Genomic DNA, 16633 nt, shown 5'->3' on the forward strand with positions numbered 1-16633 from the left:
GAGGTCCTATTGCCTATAGTATCTGAAAAAAAGACGAAACCACAAACACTAAACATTGTCCACTGAACTGTGAAAATAAGGTCAAGGTCATTAAATACGGTGGTTCCATTGCTTAATTAAAACATCTGATACAACAAACATTAAATTGAGAATGGAAATGGGGAATGTGTCAAAGAGACAACAACCCGACCATAGAAGATCATAGAACAGACAACAGCAGAAGGTCACCAGAAGGTATACTAGTTAAGTGATAATGGACGTCATACAAAACTCCGAATTCTACACAAGAAACTAAAATTAAAAATGATAACAAGACTAACAAAGGCCAGAGGCTCCTGACTTGGGACAGGCGCAAAAATGCGGCGGGGTTAAACATGTTTTTGAAATCTCTACCCTCCCCCTAAAGCTCTAGCCAATGTAGAAAAGTAAACGCTTAACAATAAGCACAGTAAAATTCAGTTCAAGAATAGTCCGAGTCCGATGTCAGAAGAGGTTACAATACAATACAATATTTTTATTTTCCAAATTAAAGGGCCCATAGCATAACGTTAATTACAACATGACATAAACATTACAGAGTGATTAAAGAAACATAAAATAATAATTCAAATGCATGAGGAAAGAATCAGTGGTCAAGGGGAGATAATTTTGATATCTTTTAGAGCATTTAAGCCTAATTTTCTGATTTTCTAAGTTGCAGGCCTTTATCGAGGTATGCACATAAAATAGATCAAAATCTGCTATCTTCATTAATCATGATCCATGAAAAAAGATCTTTTCTGTTTGAATTATCTAAACTGGGGTATTTTTTGATATAATCAGTCGCATCTCTTCTGAGGTTATTGTAAAGAGGGCATTCCAGAAGAAAGTGCATTTCATTAACAAAAGAAAATAAACAAAATGACAATAATACATAAAATAACAACAGACTACTAGCAGTTACTGACATGCCAGCTGTAGACCTCAATTGTCCTCAATTAAACTGATTGAAGGATTATGTCTTCATCATATGAATATCAGGCACACTCCCTCCCGTTAGGGGTTTAGTATTATACCATCATAAAATATATGAGAACATAACTACTAAAGCTAAACACTCGTCAAATTAACCATGAACACGATGTCAAGGTCGAATGAAATCTGTCAGTCGGACATGTACACCATACAATCAATCCATACACCAAATAGAGATGTCATAGTGTCATAGCAGCTGAAAAAGACGACACCACACAAATCAACATTGTCCAATGAACCATAAAAATGAGGCGAAGGTCATCTGACAACTGCCTGTCGGATTTTTTCAACGTACAATCATTCAATAATTGACCAATTGCTTGTTGTATCTCAGATACAGACATGACCACATAAATTTAACATTGATCACTGATCTGACAGACATGTGGACCTTACAAAGAAGCCCTATACCAAATATTCTAAATCCTATAGCTATGGTGACCGTCGGCCATGTTGACTTACTTGCAGATCTTGTTTTGATGGTCATTGTTACTGACTTTTTATAGTTTATCTATAACTCCTACAGTTTGACAAAAGTGCAAACAAAAAAGGAATACACATAAAAGTTGGTTGACATTTTTTTACCATAAAGAATGACTCGTTTTTGTATCTCAAGCTGCTCTTTTCCGGTTCCTATCTATCATAGTGGGGTTTTTTTTAAAAGCGGCAAAAATGTTTAAACATATGTATTGTCGAGGGCATTATATCTGTACATTTTCTTATTAGAAAACTGATAAAGTTTATTCTTGTCGAAATCTATGTTCCTATTTAATTTTGTAAAAGTCAACATCTTGCCCAATCTAATTAAAATATTGATATCTAATTTCGTTATAGCTCATAGGTAGTACAACGAAATCAGAGATCTCGCCCATTCGAGATAACTTAAAAATGTCGGGAAATTCTAAGAACCTCAGTGTTTTAGACCATATATTTTCATGATGCAAATTTTGTTTTAAATTATTTCTTACTTAATTAACTCTTATAGTGTTTTTTTTTAGATACAATAGCCCTACCCCTAAAAAAACTATTAAAAAATGGGACCGTTGAAACGTCTTTTAATAATTCAATTCGTTTAAAGTTAATCTGCATCTACCATATACGTTTTGCCAAAAACTCTAAATTGGATTGGTAAAAACCTTCATTCATATGCAAATACTCCTATGAAAAGGAGACTTAAAATTTCGGCTTTTTTTACCTATTGTTTATTCTTGTTTTGCTGAATATCTGTATTGATGAACCCGTGTCTCTTTATTAATCTATAGGCTTTGCCCAAAGAAAAAAAAACCGGATAAAATGTTAATTAAGCTCCCCCATTGGGTCTATTCCTGAACATTCATGAAATATTTGCCACTTGACAATAGGGAAATAACTCTTATAAGGAAACATCACTGGTTAGCATAGTTAACCTAATAATGATTTCATTATGCAGCTAACAAGCAAACTAGTTAAAGATATTACCTTTACCTACACACTCATGACATTTTGCTGTAACCGTAAGACTTATACATATACAGTATATAATATGCAAGATAACATGTTAAAACTGCAAATTTTACGGGACGATCACGCAAACGGGTTGTTGGATTTATTATCGAACCAGGAAATATAGGTATTGTTGTGTTTATCATGTTTCAATTAGTTCTGTGATAGCTCCTACAATTTTCAACAAACAGCAAAATCCTAGGAAAATAAAGTTTACACAAATCTGGGACATAATAGGCCCTATATTCACACTGAGACTACTATAACCTCGGACTATAACAGTGTTTTAGTAGTCTGAAATTGACATACCCAAATATTAGTCTTACTTTTTCAGGGTAAATACTCCAAACATTTTCCAAATAATGTTAACGTTGGGAAATTAGACTTGCCAATTATATATATATTAAGTTGATTATTTTTGAATTTTCCACAATTACCTGGCTAGTTTCCCGTAAACAATGTATTAATTCAAGCCTGCAAAATAGCCTTCTTTTTTTTTTTTTTTTTTTAAGAAATGGCTTTTTTTATCGGCACTAGCAATAGAGTGAAACTGTTGTCAGCTTTGGAAAAATTGAAAATATGTTATTTCGCTGGCATGAGGTAAGCATGGTTAGCGGAAGCCAAGTTAAAAACTATTTTGTTTACACATATGCATTTCAAATAACAGACTATCAATTTAAAAGCAAGTTTAATTTAAACTTTTTTTTTGAAGCTATGTGATTGACTTTGTTATAGTGTATGTTTTATCAAAAAGATACAATGAGAGTCATGAGATCATTTTAACCAGGTTTTTGTTGTTGTTTTTTTATATGACATACACAGTTAAAAAGGTCACTCTGAGATGCTATTCTTATGCACACACATTGTAGCATTAGACTGACCGTCTGATTTCAGAAATTATTTCAACTACATGTTTAGACTGATATGTTTTCATTGCAAACAAAAGAATGCTCAATGTCATGTTATATTTTTTTTCTAGTTATAAATTCATAATAAACGAGTGACTGGTGAAAAATAATGTTTTTCCAATTCTTGAACCAATGCATACAAACATCATAAACTTAGTCTTCTGTGCACAATTTTTTATCGCATAAATTTCGTATAATCGTCAATTTTTTTTTCAATCGGTCAGTGTTGTTGTGAAATATGGCAGGTAAAGTTCGTGTTTTGAAACCGAAGTTTAACGATTGTCACCTGTTTGTCAACAAACAACAAAAAGCATGGATATTGAGCACGTGTTTAATATTTGCAATCAGATAATAGTTTATGTTAAGGACATCCATGCGTATTGCGATTACCGGATTTTTACGAGATGGGTCACACCAAGGGTCACACTGAGGTCACTTTGCACTGATACGGAAAATATGTCGGGAAATTGTTACCTGGAAGGAAGCCGGCAATTTAAATAAAGTAAACTTTTTCTAAATATGAACAAATTAAAGAATTTTCTTCAGAAAAAAGTATATGTACATAAGTGAGGGAGGATAGGACCCAATATCGGGACTCCGGGATCGGGTGTTTTTAAGCTCGGGATTTCGGGATTGACCCTTTCGGGATCCGGGAATTCTTTTTTCGGATTTCGGGATTTCGGGTTATACTTTATTTAAATTCGAGACCTCGGGATTTCGTGTTTTTAAGCCCGGGATTTCGGGATCAGGACCCCTCCTATCCCCCCACCCCCTCATAAGTTTTATAATGAAAACTATCCATTAAGTTATACAAAAACATTTTTTTTTCAATTTGAGGTTTCTTATGACTTTAAAATTACACTTTGACTGATAAAGTAAAGTAAAGTAAAGTAATCTTTATTTAAAGTCGGGTTGCATATATATACATGATAACAATGAACATGAGCTCTTAAGAGCTCTTTAACCGACTGATATTAATAAACAAAACATACATGTAATAACATCAGATACACATACAACACAAACATACAGACATCACATATATATATATTAATACATAGATAGCACATGCAGAATAAAAGCTAAGCAAGATAGATTAAAACAAATGTCTAATATCAGCACATATACAGTAGCACATAGTATTTATATAACAGTAGCACATGCAAACTTAAACACTTTAAGCACAAACAAAAGACTGCATGCAGCTATAGCAAAGGTAATGCATAAGCAAAAGAAATAAATGGCTGAATAAAAAATAAAAATAACTGCAAAAAAATAAAACATAAAAAAAACCAAACAAACAGCAGGCTTCGAGATCAAGTTATGGGGCAGCAAGTAAGTACATTATTTACAAGAACTGCATGTACATTTTTCTGAAAAACACCAGGTGGAGATAAAATTTTTGAACTGGCCAAAAGTTGATAAGCTCCTTGCCTCATTTGGCAAGGAGTTCCAGAGTTTTGCTGCCTCATAACTAAAGCTTTTCTTACCATACCTTGTTGTTTTTGGCCGTGGTATATCTGCTATGCCTTTGTACCTGAAGTTATATGAATTTTCTTTAATATTTACTAAATTATGTAGAAATTCTGGACTTGATTTATTTATTATTTTATATGTCTCTAATGCCATGGTTCTCAATCTTCTGATTTTTAGTGCTGGTAGCTTAGATTGTTCAAGAAGTGTATTGTAAGAATTTGTGTAGTCGTCATAAATAAATCTGAGTGCTCTTTCTTGTATTTTTTCTATTTTCTTTGTGTTTTGTTCACTGCAGAAGTGCCATGTAAGAGGACAGTAGCTGAGGTTTGACATGATAAATGAGTGGTATATTGTAAGTTTTGAAAGTCTGGTGAGATGAGTGCCAATTCTTTTTAGAACGTTTAGTTGTCGTGCAGCTTTTTTGCAAATATTTGAGATGTGAGTGTTAAAATCCAGTTTAAAGTCTATTGTTACACCGAGAAGTTTCACTTCGTCGTCACATTTTATGTTGAATCCATTTAGGTTGAAAGTAATATTTTGAGTGTGTGTTTTTTTACCTATGGAAATTGCCTGGAATTTTTCTGGGTTTGCCTGCATTTTGTTGAAAGAGAACCATGAGATTAGGGAATTACTGTCTTCCTCTAAGGGTTTAATAACTGATTCCAAAGTAGTACCTGTTTTTGAGAGGGTGTTATCATCAGCATAGTTGTATAAATCACAGTGTTTGACAAAAAGAAAAATATCATTTATAAAAACATTAAATAATACAGGGCCTAGTATAGATCCCTGAGGAACACCTTTATATATATCTTGCATTTGACTGATACTCTGGCCTATTTTTACACACTGTTTTCTTGCAGTCAGATAGCTTTTGAGTAATTCCAGAGCAGATGGACTAAGGCCATATTTTTCCAATTTCAAAAGAAGTAAATCATGTGGAAGACAGTCAAAGGCTTTACTTAGGTCCATTAATATAGCCGCTAAATATTTATTGTTATCCAGTGCCTTTTTCCAATCTTCCAAAATTTTGAGTAATGTTGACTGGCAGCCATAACCAGCTCGAAATGCCGCAAGAAAATGGTCGAAAATATCATCAAAGTATTTAGTGAGTTGATTTTCTATGGCTGTTTCAAAATTTTTAGATATAGCAGGTAAAACACTAACTGGTCTATAATTACCCTTTTCAAGAACACTGTTTTTTTTTGTGAACAGGTGCCACTTGGGCAATTTTTAATGAGTCTGGAAAAATGGAAGTGGATAATGATAAATTTACAAGCTGTGTGATAGGTTTAATCACTACAGGTTTAGCAGCGTGTAAAATTTTTGGTGATATACCATCTATACCAGTAGCCTTTTTAACATTTATTTTACCAATTCTTTTAGAAACAAATTCCTCATTTATAGGCTGAAAAATAAGTTTATACTGATGAATGTGTTAAACGATTATATGTGTCTCAAATATTGTTAGCTGTTTTCTAATTTAACTACTGATATATCAGTAACTATTTGATTCTTTTATGTTGGCAGTGCCTGGGACTAGTATAATAATCACAGGCAGTGCACATTTTCATTATGTACTTTTGAAAGTGAATTTTAATTTATCTCTTTACAAAGAACTGGCAACCGTGACTGAATTTCACTACATTTCTAGCCATAGAAATATGCCATTTTGCCGGTAAGAATGCAGATGTCTTTAATCAGAGCCGGCAAAATAGCCACTGCCTAAAAAAACCATTTGACCAGGTGAGCCAATAAAACGATTATCCCGGATAACCCGTTCGATTTCGGAATCGATTTTTGGTATTCTAATGTATCGACTGGTATCTTCTTTGTGCAAGGAACCAGCTTGCAACAGAATCAGCTGGCCAGGGTATCCAGCCAAACCCGGCGAATAATCTGAAATCTGGGTCAGTCTGTTGAAAGAAAATGTGCTAGATGAAAGGAATAGTGTTGAGGAAGATAACATTTAGTCAAACAGGAAAGTGAGGGGAAGAGGTAATTCAGACTATTTGTCGCAAAATGATACGCAGTTTGTTTTTGTGACCCTGAACTCAACCGGCAGCAAATTGGGCTTGCATGTATACCGTCTGCATTTATTTAAAACAAAATGAGAACATAAACTGCATATATTAAAATGATCCTTGTAAAGACATTTAATTGAAATAACACACCCTTTGCATCTTCAGTAAGTTTGGAAAATATTGATTTCTTTGAAATACATAGGCGGATCCAAAAGGGGGGCTGGGGGGCCTTGAACCCAGTGTGGGGAAAATTTGGTTGATTACATAGGGAATTACTGAAGCATGACAGGAGTTGAAGCCTCTTTAGGTTAGTCAGTAGGTTCCCGTTATGAAAAGTTCTGGATCCACCACTGAAATATATGAATTTTACTGAAAATATGATGTAGAAGTCAATACACCTTATATTTTTTTATCGCTATTTGGAAATCTGTCTCAGTTGATTAGAGAATCTGCCCGGCTTGAACAATTGACATCATACAACAATCACTTTTCCTTTGTGGCGTCAGATATTATATATCATGACTTCAAAATTTTACGGGAACCTTTGTGATGTCCAGTAATGGCGGATGAATAGCGATAAGGTGTATATTATTGTAACCGGAGAGCACGTATCTACTCTACAAGTTCATATCGTCACCACCGGGATTTGAACCCCGGTCGTCTGCATGACAGTCAGTGTGTTCACCCACTGAGCCAAAGAATCGATTCCCTAGCTCAGTTGATTAAGACTGGCTTTATATGTTCTACCTGTACTGAGGGGAACCGCTACACTATAGAGGATCTAAAACCCATCACCAAAGTACTAAGTTACTTATTCAATATGGTGCCCATTAAAGATGTGAGGATGTTTTTGAATACCACTGCATCTAGTCCAAGATTGCTCTGACATCCAACATCTATTTTGCCAGACAAGCTTGGGACATCAGAGCTTGTCCCACAAAAAAGTGGATATTTGCCCACCATGAAGTGTTGTGCTGCTTCTTTGCTGCTGGATCTGACTAACTGACAGCCTTAATTTGATCATAAATCTGGCCCCAAAATTTGTTCATTTTTAATTGACATCTCTTCATTTATGTATGTTTCATCTACATTGTTGTACCTGGCACCCTTTATTTTCTCAAATTTGGAAGGTTTGCACAGTGACCCATTGATACTGGCATATGAAATTAATTTCATTTTCAAATGGATGTCAAGTAACAAGAGACTTTGCGGCCTTGAGCCTTCCTAGCCAAACATGATAACAATCAGAACACACTCAGCAATTCAGCTTATTTGTGATGTAAATGAATGATTTGTTAGATTATGTATTCATAATGACTCAGGGTCATTTGATTAATTCGCTCCCATGATTTATTGCACCTTACTTTTTCTTATTGGTCACATGACAAACTTTCAAAGTGACAGTTCAAATGCTGGAATCAATGGGCAACAATGCCAAAGTAAGATCTGCAAATTAGTTCATATGACCATAATTGTCAATGCCTTAAGGAGTTATTGCCTTTTAAGAAAAAAAGGAGTAATTTGTTCATCTAGTTAGCTTACATTAAAAAAAACTTCTCTTTTGAAATTGCTGATTTAATTTCATGCATTGTTTGCAATAATGATTATTAAAGAATGATTAAAAAAATATGATGAAATTGACCACATCATCAGTTTATCCTTATGGGAGAATTTTTAAAGATGTATTTTTGAGCAACAAATTTGTAAAAGGAAGCCAATGAATTATAAACCATGGCCAATGCATTTAGATCAGCTGTTTGTCATGTAAAGATTGAGGGCAAGGATGGTTACAAGAACAGGTCATTGTATTACCTTCAACAGTGAGAAAAACCCATACTCTAATATGTTTGTTATGAGAGTGGTACACAGATTTGGTTGATTCTTTATCGACAATAGTTCTACAATGGTACTCATCTAAAATCAATTTGTACTGGAAATTTCAGAAGCGATAAGCTGAAGTAGCCACCCTTGAATGTATTCCAGTGAGAACCCTGTTCCACCTTTGTATTTGAATTGTCATGTGGGATTTCTCTAATACATGTATGTTTGTTATTTAATTTAAAATGGAAAAAGTAGACTTACTTTCTTTGCTAGCTTTTGAGCAGCTCTGGATGTATATTTCTTCAAAGAAATTCTTTCTTTTTCATCCTTTGCATTATGTATATTTCAGGTGAGACAGCAGAAATATGCCCAGAACAAGAAATGGGAAAAAGGGTGTTGTTAAAAGGAAAGAAATTGAGGAGGACCATCTTAAAATCTTCAAAAAGACAGTGCCATGTGGGAGATACAAGGTAAAATACAATATTAATAATGTAGTACATGTATCTCTTTGTATTGGATATCCATGTGTTCATTTTCATTGTTTTTTAGATTAGAGTTAGACAATCGTTTTATCCGTTTGAATGGTTTTAAATTACTAATTTTTGGGCCCTTTTTAGCTTGCTGTTCGGTGTGAGCCAAGGCTCCGTGTTGAAGGCCGTACCTTGACCTATAATGGTTTACTTTTATAAATTGTTATTTGGATGGAGAGTGAATGTCTCATTGGCACTCATACCACATCTTCCTATATCTATAAACCCATATCTCAAGAACATTAAAAGAAAACTTATCTTGTTTAACCTGTATATGTATCTTGTCAAATGCTTGTGATGGAATTGCATACAATTTTAAATTATCAACATGACATGTGTTTCATGCTTGAAGGACTTGAAGATAATCTTTTGAAATCAGATTCACATCTATAAAACACTGTACTATATTAAAGTTAAAGACTTATCTAATGTTCATGCATTCAGACAAAGATACAAAATATGCATGTTTTTTACCTGCTATTTATCATTAATAAAATTGTAAATGTTCAATGAATGTTTTGGATTATCATGTAACTTCAAATATTACATGCATTTTAGTGAAATGAACAAGGTTAGTATCTTAAAAGTATATTTGTAGGACATGTATAGTTGACTGACTTTAACTATATATTGAATATTATATTTGTGTAACATATTTTATTGATATGTGATATATATTAATACACAGATATAAAATTCAAAACAAACTTTTTGATATATTCTTGTTATTTTTGTATATTTGTATACACAGTTTTTGAGTGTTTGGTTATTTTATTGACGGTTCCTGAGACACAAGGGGCCAGATGGGATGAATCCCTGAGATATATCTAATATTTATATTTTTGTTCAAATTAATACATTCTTTAATAAGAATTCTTCAAGAAAAATCATGCCTGCATTTTTCAAGCAAATTTGTGGTTTGTTTGAATAAGATTTTTTCATTGATTTCTTTTCCTAAAGAACTTTATTATATATCTTTAACACATTCAACCATGGTTTCTAAGTTATAGAGAGTCCAATAAGGTTCATCCCTAATATAGAATGTCAAAAATAGAGAGTATTCATCAAATTATGGTTCATTATGTTTCTTTGACATTACTGTGTACATGTTTCAGTAATATATTATATTGTTATGATAAGATAAGATAAGATAAATTTTATTTTCCAAATTAGGTCCCCAGGGGGGCATATACACATAACATATATGATTGATACAACATACAGTATTTTACATATAACATTGTAAAATAAACTATTGAAATAGTCATACAGGTATTATTTGTTAAATAAAAAAGTATTTGAGAGTTGCTACTCCAGAGATGTGACAAACCCCATTTATTTATTTACTTTTTTTTTCTCACTTGATTTTATAATATTTTGCTGAAAATGTATAAATATAAAATATAAAAAAAAAATGATTGTTTAGCTGCAACAGACACCAAGGGACGATGCTCTAGGATTGTGATCTTAAAAGCTCTAACAATCCTCCTCGTATCTGATGCAGAAAAACAAACACAAATGAAAAAAGTTTATGTTTATTCACAGCAAATAACATATACTGCAGTAGAGAGGTATTGAGAATAGTGTAGGTTTCCCTACTGCAACAGACACCAAGGGGCGGTACTCAAGGAGCTGTGGTATTTACACAGTCCTCCTCGTGTCTGAAGCAGACAAGAAAGCCACATAATTAACAATTTTTCGAAATAAATTTACATGCAGCAGTGAGAATAGACTTTTCTTCTGTGTTCATAAGCCATATCAGTTTATCTCTTGCGTTAAGAGTTAAAAAGTTGGGGCAACTTTTAGTTATCTCTTGAAATAGATGATTGCGGTCATCATTAAATTTAACACATTGGAATAAAAAATGATATTCATCCTCCACATCTCCGGAGTTACAACGAGTACAAGTTCTGTCATTTAGGAGAGTACCCCGATACCTTCCAGACTCAATTCTTAAGTGGGTTGATGAAATTCTGAGCTTTGTTAAGCTTCGTCTCTGTTCAAAATTCCCAATAATGGAAAGATATTTTTCTCTTCCAAAAACTGATTTAAATGTAACATAAGTTCTAAGTTTACCATCTGAATGCTTTACCAATGTTATGAATTCATAGCTGCGTATTATCACACCATAATTTCATCAATGTGTTGACCAGCTGAAACTTGTAGCCCTCTTCATACAGAGTTCTCTAAAACATGTGGTCTGAAGGTTTTGACTACCAAAATTTCGAAAATTGTTGCACCCACAATTTTGGTATTTTGCAATAGAATTAACAGTGAGTGCCAGCAGAATTTCAACAAAGGACCACCTGGAAGAACTCTACATTGACCTATAGATGTCTTGATTTTTTGTTGTTGGGTTTCTGTCTTATTTGGGTATTATAATACTTATTTTCGAACAGTTTGAGATTTATAATGTTCATTTTCTATTTGCACACAAAATGCATTTAAAAATGTTCAATATTTTGTAGACTACAAACTTAGGAATTTTTGAAGACTTAGAGAAGACTGAAAAACGTCTACAGTACATACATGCTAGAAATGAGAGACGACTCTGCTCAGATGAAGGTATCAAAGTATAATAAAAACTAATGATATCTGATAAAATTATTTTAAGTCTGTTAACATAACTAACTTAGTTGATATTTAGGACTTTTTAAGGAGTTAGAACCTGTATTTTCACTAGTAAGATCTTGTTATTCTTTTCACAGCTCTTAAACATGTTAAATGCTAGCTATTACAGTGACTTGACTGTTAGTGTTGCTATCTGACTATTGCAACTCATTCAAAATTCTGACCAAATTGCAATTTGTTTTATAAAATCAAACTGTTCAACTGGTCAGAATTTTGAACAAACTGTTCAGTCAAATTGTGAAAGTGCATGGTGATAAAATAAAATATACTTACAATCCTATAAGACTTTAACTCCACTTTGATGTTGATGTGACAAAATCAGTCTAACAGTTTGTATAGATATATTATAGTCATTACCATGCAAGAGGTGAAATGTAATTTTGAATTGCTATAAAAATGTCCAAACTGAGCTTTCATATAATTTTTCTTTTGAAAAGTCTTCTATGTTCATAAGAATAAGACATTATTTGAATTAAAACATCATATATTTGGTAAAATATGTGTGAAATAACAATACTTTATTGATAAGTTTCCATGGGGAGATAACCTTAAATATTATTCTTTTGAATACAGATTTTTTTAAAGAAAAAATGATTATCTCCCCTTGGAAACTTCCTACAAACATATTGTAATTTCACACATATTTTACTGAATATGAAATGTTTTAATTCACATAATGTCTAATTCTTGTGAATATAAAAGAAATTTTGAAAGAAAAACTATACGAAAGCTTAGTTTGGACATTTTTATAGCAATTCAAAATTACATTTCACCTTTAGCATGAAAATGACTATAAAATATCTATACAAACTGATAGACTAAATTTTCACATCAACACTAATGTGGAGTTAAAGTCTTAAAGGATTGTAAGTATGTTTTATTTTACCACCTTGCACTTTCACGACTTGACTCTGATTTTTTACAGCAGTATGTTCAAATTTCTGACCAGTTGAACAGTTTGGTTTTATAAAACAAATTGCAATTTGGTCAAATTTTTGAATGAATTGCAATAGTCGGATAGCAACACTAACAATCAAGTCACTGTTATATTGTCTCATTTCATGAAATGCTAATTTTATTTTCTCTTTTTGGAAATTTTATTGGTAGTGAGGTATTTACACTTGGAAACTCATATTTGGTGTTCTAGACTACATGGGAAAGCATATTTCTATCCTGTGTCTTATTGTCTGTGAATTGCTTGTTTCCAATGTATAAACTTTCTTTGTTTTCTCTAGTCTAAGTACATGTACTATAAGTTTTTTTTGTTTGTTTGTTTCCTTGGTTTTTAATTATAGGAGTCATGTTTACTAAAAGAAACATACACCCTTAACAAACAAATATTGATTAAAAAGTAGCTTGAACAAGCAGATTTAGTTGACATTACACAATAGATATTATTCAATGTTACCATTTTCAATAATTAATGAAACCGAGTTGACATGGTTTTTTCTCTCTTAGATAATCAACAAGAGAACTCAACAAACAAGATAGCAGAATTGAAACAAGAGAAACAACAAATGAAAGAAGAAATAGCATTGTTGAAATTAAAGATTGATGTTCTGTTAAATACGGTTTGTATTCTAGAAAGTTTAAATTGATTTTTGACATGTTTGAAGGAGTGTTTCAATGTGCAAAGAGGGCTGTTCAATAACAAGCTGAATTAAGTCAGAAAATTGATTACCACACTGAATGAGTGAAAAGTAAAAACACAAAAATACTGAACTCTGAGGAAAATTCAAAAAGGAAAGTCCCAAATCAAATGGCAAAATCAAAAGTTCAAACTCATCAAACGAATGGATAACAACTGTCATATTCCTGATTTGGTACAGGCATTTTCTTATGTAGAAAATGGTGGATTGAACCATGTTTTATAGCTAGCTAAACCTCTCACTTGTATGACAGTCGCATCAAATTCCATTATATTGTCAACGATGCGTGAACAAAACAAACAGACACAATAGGTAAAAATGTCAAAAATAGGGGTACAGCAGTCAACATTGTGTTATCATCTTAATCACTATAAAAACAACAAATGTAACGAAGAAGCACAAAAAGGCATACATCAAATTTAACATCCTCATTTTGTGAAGTTCAAAGGAATTTATGTATTTGTTGTGAATGAAATAACAACCAAAAAAAAACCTTCAAAATTGTATTTAATCAAAAACCTCAACTTCAAAACAATGAAGCAAAATGAAAATGGATGCCGCTATGTTGAACCCAGCCACTTTTTTGTGTCTGTCCCAAGCCTGAGGTCTTTGTTAGTATGATTTTTTATTTAAGTCATTTAGTACAATACCAGTACTCAAATTGTGAATATTTGTTACCAATAATAAATAACATATAACCGATGTCAGTTGATGGTTACTGGCTGCTCTAATTCTCAAATGTAAAGAATATATCACATATTTTTAAAATTGCCTGATTCTTGTGAGAATTATTGCTTAAACCAGTGTTTTTGTACTTTTAGTTGGCACAGGCTACCGCTGTCACCAATTACCAAAATGATGAGCTGAAAAGACTCAGAGCTCAAATTGGAAACACATAGGAAGACCACAGAATAAAGACCTATAGATCTGATTGTTCAGTTATAGTTCATGGATGAACTGTTTTGATGATTCTGTTCAATTGCAATTGTATTTTATCTGAATTTTTTTAGAAGTTTAAATTTTTTTATGAGATTTTGATTTTTCTTCTTCTTTTTATCAACTTTAAATCAAATGGAACTTGAAATTTGAACCATTGTATTTTTTTTATATTAGAATTTTGTTAGATAAGATATTAAGATAAAAACTTTAAATTTTAACATATTAGTGAATTAAACTTTTGATAACATTGCAAATTTTCATATTGACTTGGTTATTTGTTTAGATTAGGCAGAAGCCATACACAACTCAATGAAACTAAAAACCAAGACAATATAGAAATACAAAATATATATCGTTTAGCACAAATGTATTTATGTATACATTGTAATTGAAGATATATGTACAGATTAGCCAAGTTTGTGTGAATTTTACCATTGGCACTAAATACTGTGTAAAATTCATATCATAGTGGTTTCAATATACAGTATAAAAAGTTTTGTTTAAAATATTTGCAAGTTTACGACCTCAAATGACAAGGTTTTTTTTATTTTGTGAATTTGAGCTATGATTTATGGCACTGAAAATTTAAAAGAAGTTAGCAGAGCCATTTATATATTTGTCATGGGGATTTTGTACTATTTTTCTCTAAACCCATCACTTTTTTTTAAGGATATATTTGCTATATTGATAGCTTTAAATAACATATGAAATAGGCTTTAAAATTGTTAATTTTTGTTAAAACTGTCAAAAGTTTGAAGTACTTATATTGGTTAAAGGTTTATACTGTTCTGTGATATTTTAAGAATATTGTTAATTGACAGCAATTATTGTTACACAGTCAATATTTTTTTATAAGAACTTAAATTTTTTTAAATGAATCTGTTTATCATCCTTTTATTGTTGTTCTACTTGACATAATTGACCTAATAAAATTAGCACATAAAACTTGCATATAACTTTTAAAGTAGTTATTAAATGAGATTAGAAATATAGAAAACCAAAGTTATATTATATTTATTGCGAAAACATAAATTAATCAATGATTGATAGATTTCTCTTAGAAGAAATTTAAAGGTGTGAGTGAATAAACTACACCGTTATATTTTTTCAATTGGACAAATGAACTGCCAAAAGTTTAAATGGACAGGTAACTATCAGGTGAATCTATGGAAAGGTATAATTTGGTTCGCAATAACATGTGTTTATTCTCAGAAAAAAGACACCCACACAGAACAATTTAGGAATTTAGGATATCAAAATCTTCATACTTTCATTTATAAAAAAATGAAAAATAAGGAAGATTTATTATTTGGTAGATAAACCATTTTATTTGAACATCTTTTTGGGGCAAGTTTAATGTACATGTGTTTAATATGGACAAGTTTAATGTACATGTGAAAAATAATGTGTTAAACATGGGCAAGTTTAATGTACATGTATTTAACATTGGCAAGTTTAATGTACATGTGTTTAACATGTACAAGTTTAATGTACATGTGTTTAACATGTACAAGTTTAATTTAAATGTGTTTAACATGTACAAGTTTAATGTACACATGTTCAACATGCACAAGTTTAATGTACATGTGAAAAATGATGGTGTTAAACATGGGCAAGTTTAATGTAGATCTGTTTCTATATGGACAAGTTTAATGCACATGTGTTTAACTTTGGCAAATTTAATGTACATGTGTTAAACATTGGCAAATTTAATCTAGATCTGTTAGATATGGACAAGATAAATGTACATGTGTTTGATATAAACATGTACATGTATGTGTTCAGCATATCTTTGTTGAATATACATATGTAGAGACTTTTGAGATTATAAGAAGAGCAAAGGAATCTTCAGCTAGTTAATTGTTATGTACAGTGTATAGGATTAATTAATTAAAAATTTTGATAACTTTTAGTTAAGTCATGTTTAAAAGAATGAAAAAAAAAAAAGGCAAAATATCATTTATATTTTCTTGAATGAAGGTGTTTTCCCATGTATTGCAAGGCAGCATTCTAAGCTTCAATGACAGGGATATATTGTTCAAAACAATAAAATGTGCATTTTACTCACAGCTTATTTGTTTATTAACATTTATGTTGCAAAATATAGGATCATATTTCCTTGTTTAGAAAATACTAATGTTTACAACTAAAGTTCTGTATTT

At 31.7% G+C, this 16633-nt stretch overlaps 1 protein-coding gene across 1 annotated transcript; it reads left to right on the plus strand.

Moving 5' to 3' along the window:
* The first annotated feature begins 6687 nt into the window (after positions 1-6687).
* LOC139489547 (uncharacterized) lies at positions 6688-15763 on the plus strand. The gene is made up of 5 exons (XM_071276072.1): positions 6688-6875; positions 9072-9192; positions 11721-11817; positions 13342-13454; positions 14354-15763. Exons 2-5 carry the CDS (start codon positions 9088-9090, stop codon positions 14429-14431), a joined length of 393 nt encoding a protein of 130 aa, XP_071132173.1. The 5' UTR covers positions 6688-6875; positions 9072-9087; the 3' UTR covers positions 14432-15763.
* The last annotated feature ends 870 nt before the right edge of the window (positions 15764-16633 follow it).

This window comes from Mytilus edulis, chromosome 9 (genome assembly GCF_963676685.1).
Source record: "Mytilus edulis chromosome 9, xbMytEdul2.2, whole genome shotgun sequence".
Classification (NCBI taxonomy): Eukaryota; Metazoa; Mollusca; class Bivalvia; order Mytilida; family Mytilidae; genus Mytilus; species Mytilus edulis.

Excerpts from the sequence above, each read along its gene's own strand:
- LOC139489547 (XM_071276072.1), top strand. The coding sequence starts at position 9,088 with ATGCCCAGAACAAGAAATGGGAAAAAGGGTGTTGTTAAAAGGAAAGAA. Across the intron at positions 11,818-13,341 it reads ACGACTCTGCTCAGATGAAG|ATAATCAACAAGAGAACTCA; the intron begins GTATCAAAGTAT and ends TTTCTCTCTTAG. Across the intron at positions 13,455-14,353 it reads TTGATGTTCTGTTAAATACG|TTGGCACAGGCTACCGCTGT; the intron begins GTTTGTATTCTA and ends TTGTACTTTTAG.